General features: G+C 30.9%; 2 protein-coding genes across 2 annotated transcripts; both read left to right on the top strand.

Moving 5' to 3' along the window:
• Positions 1–2,587: 2,587 nt before the first annotated feature.
• LOC127138378 (cullin-1) lies at positions 2,588–6,262 on the top strand. Its single transcript, XM_051064814.1, has 6 exons — positions 2,588–2,903; positions 3,315–3,414; positions 3,938–4,123; positions 4,230–4,277; positions 4,551–4,655; positions 5,550–6,262. Exons 1-6 carry the CDS (start codon positions 2,770–2,772, stop codon positions 5,991–5,993), a joined length of 1,017 nt encoding a protein of 338 aa, XP_050920771.1. The 5' UTR covers positions 2,588–2,769; the 3' UTR covers positions 5,994–6,262.
• A 2,531-nt stretch (positions 6,263–8,793) lies between these two features.
• On the top strand, positions 8,794–10,829 carry LOC127135097 (protein MAIN-LIKE 1). Its single transcript, XM_051061910.1, has 4 exons — positions 8,794–8,831; positions 9,093–9,262; positions 9,348–10,022; positions 10,119–10,829. Coding segments are annotated over exons 1-4 (933 nt in total). The 5' UTR covers positions 8,794–8,830; the 3' UTR covers positions 10,206–10,829.
• Positions 10,830–11,517: the final 688 nt, after the last annotated feature.

Here is an 11,517-nt window from a genome sequence, read left to right as displayed (position 1 = left end):
TGAAATTCTTGAATACTTCAAATAATTCATCTTTTCTCTTGATCAAGTATGTCCTAAATTCCTACTAAAATTATCAATAAATGTGAAAAAGTATTTGTTACCTCCTATTTAGTTCACTTGCATAGCTCTACATACATCAGAGTATACCACCTCAAGTTGACATTTGGTATTGTTTCCTGAATCTTAGTTGAAACTGCCTCTATGTTGCTTACCTTGAACATATTCTTCTCATACTTCAGATGATATAAGTATCTTTGGTAAGACTGAAACTACACCATTTCTTTTTTGACATCTCTAAAGTTGAGATGCCAAAGTCTATAGTGCCAAAGTCATTCCTCTTTAATAGCAATTGTAGCCAAGCGTATATGCTCCATCACATTGAGTCAAAATTTGAAAGTTATATTCTTTGATATATGGGCCTTTAGAATCAAACTTCCCTTTGAATCTAAAACTCTTAGTACTTTATGTTACATGTGAATCTTGTAATTATTTTCTAGCAATTGGCATATGCTTGAAAAATTACAATTGATTCCAAGAATGTACAACACAACTGAGATTAAATAATCATTCTTTCTTCTGATTGATACATTACCAATTCCATATACTACTTGTGTGATATCAGTTACAAATTTCACCTTATTCTTCATGGCTTGATTGATCTTCACAAACTAATAATTCCTTCCAGTCATGTGAGTTGAGCATCCTGAGTCAAGGTACAATTAATCATTGCATTCAACATCTTCTCTGGTGATTACAAGCACATTTTCTTCATCTGGTAATTGAATACATGATTTTTGTATTCGGCTACCATGTGTTCAACTACCATTTACTTCAACAACAATCACCATTAATAGGGGGTTATCATCATCATTTTCTTGCTTAGAAAGCTTTGCTTCATCTTCTTGTGGACATTTCTTGTTGTCATAACATTAATAATAAAAATGCTCAAACTTTTGACAATTGTAGCATTAGACATTGCTCTTATCAAATTTCTTCTAGTCACCTCCTCCTCTATAGCTTCCACCACCTCTATAACCATTATTAGATCCACCACGATTGTTGTTACCACTTTAACCTTTTTGAGATGTTGCTTTGTTGAGATTTTGAGAGTCCCTACCACCATTGTTGTGATAATTTCCTCTGACTCTATTCTTAAACCACTTTCCCTTTTCTTTCATGTCTTTGTTGAATTGTGCTTGTAGTGCAATCTCCACTTTTTCCTTATCACTACTTCTTTCAATCATTCCTTGTTCACATACTTTAAGAGATCTCTACAATTCTTCTTTGCTCATCTTTAAGAGATCTTTGGACTCTTCGGTTACCACTACCACATTATCAAATCTTGATGTTAAAGATCTCAAGATTTTCCCAACCATATTTTGTTCACTAATTGATTCTCCACATGTTTTGATCTGATTCACCAATTTTGTGATTCTTGTTACATAGTCATTAATGCTTTCTTTCTCCTCTATCTGAATTAATTCCAATTGTCTTTTGTGAGTTTGTAACCTCGTCACATTTGCCTTCTCTGCTCCAACATAAGATTTCTCAAGAATTTCTCATGCTTGCTTTGAAGATTCACAACCTCCAACCTTCTCGAATCATCAACATCAACACACTGCCGTATTAGATACAAAACTTTGTAATCCTTCATCTTTTCTTCCTTATGCGAAACCTTTTGTGTTGCATTTGTATCACTTTCGATTGGTTTCACACCATTCTCGACCACTTAAAGAACATCTTGATAACCAAACAACACTTTCATCTGCTTGCACCACTTGTCACAATTCTTTGCATAAAAAATTAGAAGGTTTGCATAGATTCACTCATTTGAGATTGATGCAATCATTCACTAGATCAAGGAATCAAACTCTTGATGTCAAATATTAGAACAAAAACCACAATTGAGTAATGGAAAGAGAAAAGAAATAATGTATAATTGGAAGAGTAAGAATATTATTTGATTAAATCCTAAAAAAAGGTATTTATACAACATTACACACCATATATAAGGTATTTATACAACATTACACACCATCTATGTAAGGAAGACGTTGTAGAGCAACAAGAGAATGCAGGGATAAAACACATAAAAAAAATAGAAAATCGTGACACGTGAGTAACTTAAACACAATTTTTAATATGTATCGTCAATTTTAGGGCCTATTTGTTTTTACTTTTTTTATAATTATTTTTATAGTGATACATAATTTTGTGTAAAAAAAATTATAAATTTTTTTTTATAAAGAAATTTAAATAAAAATTTAATTTAAATAGTTATTTTCAATAGCTTTTTATAAAAAAATATTTAAAATACAACTTTTAAAAAAATTATGATTTATTTTTTACTTTAATAATGTATGTTTATGTTATGAAATGTCAAAATTAATCTTTTAATTTAAAAAGAATGAAGATAAAAAAATTTAGAGATTAATTATTATGCACTGTCAGGGTAAAAAAATTTAGACGGTAAATACATCACAATTATCATTTTTAAAGATAAAAGAAAGAATCCATTTTTTTTTATCATAATCTAATCTAATGGATGACCATCATTGTTACTATTTTCATATTGATAAAATTTGAAAAAGGACTAAAAAAATTTGAAAAACGAAACTTGAGTAACACGATTTTTGTTTTGGAAAGAAAGAGAACCAAATCAAATTATAGGTTTTCACCTTTACCCTTGGAAAGGTGTTCATAGTTAGGGTTTTCTACTCTCTCTGGTTCAACCCTCCGAAGGTTTATCATAATCTTATCAACACGTCAATGAGTAGCCCAACGTTTATCACCTTAGAAGAAGGATGCGATTATTTGCAGAAGGGTATCACCAAGCTCCTCAACATTCTTGAAGGTTTTCCTGAACCTAATTTCACCCCTGAGCACCATATCCTGCTATATACGTACGTATAAATCCCTTTGAGTAACAATCACATTTTGTTACTCACATTTTGTTTCTTTTTCAGTCATTGGTAGTTTCTTGAATTAGGGTTTTTGGATGTTAGTTTTCACAACTTTTAAGTAATTTGGGTTGGTTTTTAGTGATTAGGCTTTTATTGATTATGTAAAGTTGATTCTGGATAAAGGGTAGTTGAATGTAAAGTGATGTATGTTTGGATAACTTTATGCAAAATTGAGTTTAAACTCAAAAGCTGTCACAAATCAATTCTACTTTAGAAGAACCAAACACCTCAAAATCATTCCAAAATCAATTTTATCCCTCTAGAATTGTTTTTGTCTCTTTCAAAAGCTAAACAAAACATACACACTAAATATTAATCTATTTTAGTTTTTCCACTTAAATTGTAATGCAGAACTGTCTACAATATGTGCTACCAAAGGGCTCCTCAGGACTATGCCCGAAAACTATATGACATGTACAAGGAAACATGTGCAGAATATATCATATCAAAAGTGAGTAACACTTTCATTTGGTTATCATATCATATTCATGAACCATACATGAAATCTTGGGCTGATGATCTCTAACCTTATATGTAAGTCATTGTCGGGCTTTATTTTCGTCCTTTATAACTTTATAAGCTCTGTAGTCTGTAAACTTGTATACTGCTATGACGGTAGAAATTTGAGTAAATAAGTTTCATTAAATGCAATCACATGTGAAAGTATCCTATCTGGGGTCTGACAATAGACACGCCTTAAATATGAAGTATCAATGCTACATAGGTAACTTGCATTGTGAATCTAGACAATTTCACTTTCACATACAATTTTATATGGTTTTAAAGTGGGTATCTAAACCTGTTTATGAGTTGTGTACAACAAAGAAAATTCAAAGCTACTACATGTACAATATTATTATACAATGGTCTTCGAAGAATATTTTAATTCCACTTTAAGTCTAATTTCTAATACTGAACCTTAGTTGTTTGCTTACTAACATGTATTAAAGTTTATACAATTTTCTTATTAACAGGTTCTTCCATTTATGCGAGAAAAGAAAGATGACCTTTTGTTGAGGGAACTGCTCAGAAGATGGTCAAATTACATAGCTATGACCAAGCGCCTCTCTAAATTTTTTTGCCCACTTGAAAAACGTGATATTCCAAGATTAAAAGTTCCTTCTCTTGAAGAAACCAGCTTCTTATCCTTTTACCACCTGGTTGGTAATGAGATTCTAAGAAAAGTTACAGCGATGATTTTCTGTTACAATTTATTTTTCATTTCCCCTTTTTAACCATGAGTTTACTTCATTTTAATTGTCTCAGGTATATGAAGAAATGAATAAAGAAATAATGGATGCTGTATTTGCTATGGTATTGTCTAATTCCCATTCCTATATGTTTGTTACTTATAAATTTATAATTGATTAGAAACGGGGTACAAGGGATACTACAAATGAAATAAAGTGTAGAACACATTAGAAAAAACATAAACTAAAAGGCACTCGGGCCAATATCCCATATGGATACAAATTATTCATAATGTTGCTATATTCAATCCAAATTATTCATTTCTTTTAATCTTTATTATATGCTTTTGAATTTTGTCTGTAATAGTTTTTTTTGTCTTCGTTTCTTGGTATTCAGGTTGATCGGGAACGGGCAGGAGAGCATGTTGATCAAACATTTGCTCTTAACACATTGGACTTGTACTTAGAGTTAAAGGAATGTACAAGAAAAATCAAGGAAAAGGTGATTTCAGTAAAATTTAGTTCTTAATTGAAGATAACTTAAAAATTGCATTATCTAGTACGAGTTCCTTTTGAAACATGTTTTATTCGGCCTTGTCTGTCTTTAGGAAACTTATCTTTACGCTAAATTCTGAAAGTTTTGGGCTCTTTCATAACCATTATATATCACTCTAATGCAATGTTGGGTTCGCTTACCAATCATGTTTTTGTATTTAAAATTATTAGTTAGATAAACAGAAATAAGTTAAATTTTGTCAAGTTCTAACTTTGAATGGTCTCTTTTATAGTTTAATTTGTATGTTTTGAAAAATGTAAATAAAACCTTGATCTTCATCTTTTCATCTATGGATGCAAAGAACTATCAACTTTCAAATCCTCAATTTAGATCATCAGTATGAGAAAAATCAAGAGAAATTTTATTCTCATATTATATTTTTATTATACCTTAGTTTCACCTGTATCAACTTGAGTGAGAATAAATGCTCTCCAAAATCAATAGTGAAGTTGGTGCTTTCGCCATTTCACGCTCATAAGTTTTTGTCAGTCCTCTTACAATCGTATGATTGCTGCAACATATGTTATCACTTTAGTCCCATATTTCACAAAAAAAGAGCTTTGGTAGCTTTTTGTACTGAACTTGTTATACCTGAAAATATTTATATCACATATATTTTAAATAGGATATGTTGTTTTTCGTCCTTGCATCAAATGGGTAATCCCACAAATGAAATATTTGGATCCTTTGGCTCAAATTTGTTCTATTGGGACAAAAATAAATATAATGTAATAGATTATAAATGAATATTTCAGGAATTTATTATATTTTGTATTCCAGTTATTAAGTAATGCATCCAATTTTAGAAAAACTAGACTAAGATGTCTGTAGTAATTGCAGGAAGAGAAAATGAATTGCAGTCCAGATGTTTTATCAAAGAAAATCAACTTGGTAAGCTCTGACGGCATTGTGTTTGAAGTTGATTTTGGTTTGGCACTTATGTCAAAAAGATTTGAGGAAACTATCGAGACCATTCCTGTTGGTGACGTTGATACCATCTCTGTTCATGAAGTGAGTAGCAAAATGTTGAGAAAGGTTGTTGAATACTGCAAGAAGCACAACATCAGACAGAAGTATGTTAATAATCTCGAGGACTGGGAAGCTAAGTTTATCGATGTTGACACTAAAACTCTGCTTGATCTTCAAACATATGCAAGCTACTTAAAAATTGATAGTCTGCAGATGCTGGCATGGGATAAAGAATATGGTTTGATAAAAGGCATGACACGAGAGGAAATGACCGAGTTCTATGCAGCTCAAGACGACTCAAACTCCAGTTATTAGAAGAGGAGAACTAATATAGGTAAATGCAAACTTCTTACTTTTCCTATATGATCCTGTTTTGGATGAACTCGATTATCGTACCAAAGTTTAACTGATGCCTATTATTAGAGAAATAAGATGTTAGTTATTAGTTGTGATATTAGTTACCAGTTAGTTAGTGCCTATAAATAGGCTTTTATTGGCTTAAGGTAGTCAAATTGTAATTATCTCTTGTATATCTCTAATACCTATAATTGACTGCATAAGGTAATAATAGTTAACGTTTTTCATGTTTTGTAATTCGACTCATGTTGTTTTTCTTACAAAGCATTATTCAAATTAAACTAAATTATTATACATTTGAAACTAAATTACTTATTTGAAGTAAGTTGCATCCACTTACCCTTTTTTTAAAGCAAAGTCTTAGACAGTCATGAATATTTTTATAGAAAATTGACTTATAGTTTCAGATAAAATCTGTCACTAGATGTCAAATGTGCGTAGGTAGAGGTGAAAGATTACCTTCAACAATATATTTTTAAATCGGACAGAACATTGAATCGGTATAAATAGAGGTTTAAGGTCTGACCGATATTGGATAGTTTGTATGATTTAGCTCTAGTTTTTTATTACACGGATTGGATAGTTTGTGTGATTTAGCACTGTTTTTTATTACACAGATTGGTGACTTTTTATTGCCTCTCATTTCTTTATGATGATTAGTTAGAGGAATAGTTAAAAAATGCTTGAATTTTGTGGTTGACATAAAACAATCATGTTAGTGATGAAAAGAAAATTATATAGTGTGATGCGTCTTTTAGGCCAAAGAATAAAAAAGAATATCACAAGGAAACTCGTATATGTTTTATTTTTATTTAGTTCTTAAGTTTTTACCATTAATATCTAGTTAATTAGACGGACTAATTTGGTTCAAATTGGTTAGAGTCTTACATCTCTCTTTTAAAATATTAAAAAATAAAGTGTTATTATTAAAGAATTAAGTCTCACACCGAATATATTAGAAAATAAAATGAAGGGTTTCACAATATTAAAGAATATTACGCCGAATATATTAGAAAATAAAATGAAGAGTGTCAGAATATTAAAAAATATTAAAAAATAAAGTGTTACTATTAAAGAATTCAATCTCAAAAAATAAAGTGTTACTATTAAAGAATTCAATCTCACGCCGAATATATTAGAAAATAAAATGAAGAGTGTCAGGTTACAAATAAAGAAGTCATAAATTTTGAATGGGATGAATTAAAAGTGTGAAGTGCATCAATTGGTAATTTTTCCAATTTTTTTTATAATATTGTTTTTAAATCAATCAAATATTTATATACTAAAATAACATACACACAAACTATGACTAATATCTTTTTTTTTTTAATTTTTTTTTTTATATTTTTGAAAGATTACAATAGTAAAAATCTAATCTCCCAATTAATTGATCTTATTTCAATCAAATTTTATTTGATATTTTTTAATTTTCATTTTTTCCTCAGCTTCTCATTTTTTGACTCATCATCTCATTTTTCTTTCTCTTTTCATTTTATTATTTTATCTTTTTTATTTAATTAATTTATTTTCTTCTAATTATTTTTAATATATTAAATTGTTTAATTATAATATATGATTATCATATTAAATATTTATTAGTATACAATATGGATATTTAATTTTGTTTTTAAGATAAATTTAATTAATTTTATTTATTTATTATTATAATTAAAAATATTAATTAATCTATTTTTAAATTTTAATAAAATTAAGAATTTATTTTATGAAATTAGATAATACTTAATAGCTATAACACAATTAATTTTTCATATAATAGATCACTATCAAAAAATATCTATTTTACTTTAATTAATAATTTTCATTATTTAAAATACATAATTTTTATTTTTAAATGTCAATTTTTTCCAGAGATAACAAAATATTTATTTTATTTTAATTAACAATTATCTTTATTTGAGACACAAAAATCTTAGTTTTAAATGTTAAATTTTCTTTTTTTAACGGGTCATTATCAGCAAAATATATATTTTATTTTATATAATAATTATGTTTATTCGAGGCATAAAATTCTTATTTGTTTATGTCAAAATTTCTCTTTTTTTTCACAGGTCACTATCAACAAAATACATATTTTATTTCAATTAACAATTATCTTATTTTCAAATGTCAATTTTTTTCCACGGACTACTATGAATAAAATATCTATTTTATTTTAATTATCAGTTACTTCTATTTGAGACACAAAATTCTTATTTTTAAATGTCAAAAATTTTCTTTTTTTTCTTTTTTCAGTTCATGAGTTTTTTTAATGATTATTTAAAACAATTAAATTTATATTATTATTATTTATTTTATAATTAAGAAAAACATTTTAAATATATATATATATATATATATATATATATATATATATATATATATATATATATATATATATATATATATATATATATATATATATATATATATATATATATAGATCGTATTAAATTAATTTATCCGTGTGGACGCACCAATATTTTGCTAATAAGTTAAAAATTCAGTTAAATATGTGATCGGAGGAATTGTCGATTTTACCAGTGGGCCCAATTCGGTTGGTCTGATCCGACTTTCATAACTTTGTTTTTAACTACTACTTATAATAATTTTCTGAAAATTTTACCCTATACCCCTACAATTGTACCCATACCCCTACATTTAAATTTTTTTGACCAAAATACCCTCATATAAATAGGGTATATTTTCCGTTTCAAATTTTTTTTACCATTTTCGTTGAATACTTCCGGAGAAGAAATTTTTTTGGCGTTTTTGCATTGTATACCGGAACACTTAAGAGTAAGTCTTCCGGTTTGAAAAGTGTATACCGGAACACTTCTCTAAAGTGTTCCGGTTTGTTGTTTTTATGGACACTGAACCGGAAGTCTTCTAGAAAGTCTTCCGGTTTGTATACTTGTATACCGGAACACTTTCTTCAAGACTTCCGGTTTGGATGATGTATACCGGAACTCTTCTTTGAAGTGTTCCGGTACGTAATTTTTTATTTTTTTTATTTTTATTTTTTAATTTTAATTATTTTTTTTAACATTATTTTTGCAGTGGTTCGAAGAAGAGGTGCAGATGGCCGGATTCCAGTCCGCACGTTAGACCGGGGTGCATCTTCATCTGCAGCTGCAGCTGAGCCGACTGGATATCCAGGAGGGCCGTACGATACATCTCTTTTGGTGAAGTACGAGCATCATGTTGCTCGACATATATGGTTCGGTGAGGTAAGTAAACGGACTATATTTGAAAATGAATAATAGTTGAATATTTTATAATTTGTTTTCTAATATGTGTTTTAATTGTTTTTAGGAAAGAGGACCAAAGAAAGAGTCGAAGGTTGCCGGACATGGACTGAAGTTGAATTCTAGGGTTCCATTGGCTCTTCCACCACAGATGGAGAGTTGGGTATCTAGATCCGGTTTAGCTTCACTGCAGAGAACGAGTCTGAACAAGATAGACACAAATCTTGTCTCTGCATTTGTGGAAAGATGGCATCTAGAGACATCTTCATTTCACATGCCGTTTGGTGAAATGAGCATTACTTTAGATGATGTCGCATGTCTACTTCACTTGCCCATTAGGGGTATCTTTTGGAGTCCTCAGGATGTGACTGAAGAGCTAGCTGTTGAACTTGCTGTTGACTACCTAGGAGTGTCACAGGGTCAGGCACAGTCACATGTTCGGAGCTGCAGGGGGTCGTATTACAAGTTGGAGTGGTTATATGATATATTCGTACATCATAGGGCTGCTTCCAGCTGGGCATATGCGACTAGAGCATATCTATTGATGTTGGTGGGTTCCACCATATTTGCTGATAAGACCTTTACACTTGTAGAGGCACGATACCTCCTCCTATTTAGGGGCTTGGATGGATGTTCAGGATATAGTTGGGGAGCAGCTGCACTAGTTACCCTCTACCGATATCTTGGAGATGCGTCCATGTACAGTTGCAAACAGCTAGGTGGATATCCTACTCTCCTACAGGTATATAATTTAATTTTGTTAATTAAGTGTTGGATTCATTTTATAAAATATTGTAACTTAATTTGTTTTATTTATTATGTTTTTATTTTGTAACAGTGTTGGATTCACGAGTATTTTCCAACTGTTGGAAAAGAGGGGAGAATTGGAATCCTGCTGGAAACTGTGGTCTTCCCCGAGCGATGAGATGGTCGTATAGACAGGGAGTCCTGAAGGTCGATGATTTACGACCTATTTTGGACGAGCTGACACCTACCGACGTCATCTGGCGACCATTTGAGGATCATAGAGCATGGTGTGTATTTGATGAGATATGTCTTTACAGGGGCTGTTTGAAGTGGGGTGAAACAGTTGTTCCATACTTGCCTGATAGATGTTTACGTCAGTTCGGGTATAGGCAGTATGTTCCATCCCCACCTCTGGATTGTATGATGGCGACGGATATTGATGTTGATTGGATCAGTTACCATCAGAGTGTTGTCGATGTGATCGGTTCATCTTCCGTGGCCACCACTCCATCTGAGGTAGTAGACGGTTATCTGGAGTGGTATTATCGTGTTTCCCATCCACGGTTGGTCCCTCCCCATCGTGACGCTCCTAGAGAGGTACCCGTTCCTGTATATGACGCCGGGCCATCTGATCCTGATTGGGCTCGTGTATCTACATTGATTCGTCGCTATCTGAGACAGGTTAATGCTGAAGAGGAAGATCCACAGTTTTCTGATTTATTTGAAGCTTTGCATATTTCTCGTTCACATTGATTATATGTATTAAGCTTTGAATATAATAGACATAATAATATAGATTTCATGTTTTGATTACATAATCATGCTAATACAGGTGTAAGTAATTGCCAATGTTGCATACGTCCTGCAAATCCTAGCATCCAAGTAGTTGCTATATGAGAACGAAATTTCTTCCAATCTAATGTGACCGGTGGCAATGGAAACCCCTCTTTCATGTTAACCTGATAAAGTAAAATAATTAAAAGATTAAGTCATATAACATAAAATATTAACTGGAATAATTAAAATATTTAGACATATAAATACATACCTGAACCCAATGATTCTGGTTAACAAAACCAATGCAATAAATAGAGACATTTGGTGAATGTGAACTTGTCATCGGAAAGAAAGTGAGGCACGGATTGCCTAAACAGACAAGTACAACATTATAACGAACAACATCAATGGGTATCGGTATACCACCTACTCTGTATCTTCCTAACTCACAAGCACAAGGTAACCCATAAGATGTTCTAAGAGTACAACCACATATTTGCCTGTTAGTTCCAACATAATCAACTTTCAATAACTCTTCAGCAATACGTCTCAAAGCAGCTCGAGATACGGAACCACGCAAATAACCATAAAAGGGACTTACGTGCGCGTGCTCAACTTCATAAAAACTCTTTTGAAATGAAGCTCTAATGTTTCCCAGTTGTAACCTCAAGTTGTTATTCATGGCTTCCCAACATTTGACCATGTCACCTATA

The sequence above is a fragment of the Lathyrus oleraceus genome, chromosome 4 (genome assembly GCF_024323335.1).
Source record: "Lathyrus oleraceus cultivar Zhongwan6 chromosome 4, CAAS_Psat_ZW6_1.0, whole genome shotgun sequence".
Taxonomy (NCBI): domain Eukaryota; kingdom Viridiplantae; phylum Streptophyta; class Magnoliopsida; order Fabales; family Fabaceae; genus Lathyrus; species Lathyrus oleraceus.
The sequence above is the reverse complement of the archived record's forward strand: the minus strand, read 5'-3'. Positions and strand labels throughout refer to the sequence as shown.

Coding starts and splice junctions, on each gene's coding strand:
- LOC127135097 (XM_051061910.1), top strand. Junction 9,263..9,347: donor GACATATATGGTTCGGTGAG/GTAAGTAAACGG, acceptor AATTGTTTTTAG/GAAAGAGGACCAAAGAAAGA. Junction 10,023..10,118: donor GATATCCTACTCTCCTACAG/GTATATAATTTA, acceptor ATTTTGTAACAG/TGTTGGATTCACGAGTATTT.
- LOC127138378 (XM_051064814.1), top strand. CDS start 2,770: ATGAGTAGCCCAACGTTTATCACCTTAGAAGAAGGATGCGATTATTTG. Junction 2,904..3,314: donor CACCATATCCTGCTATATAC/GTACGTATAAAT, acceptor ATTGTAATGCAG/AACTGTCTACAATATGTGCT. Junction 3,415..3,937: donor CAGAATATATCATATCAAAA/GTGAGTAACACT, acceptor TCTTATTAACAG/GTTCTTCCATTTATGCGAGA.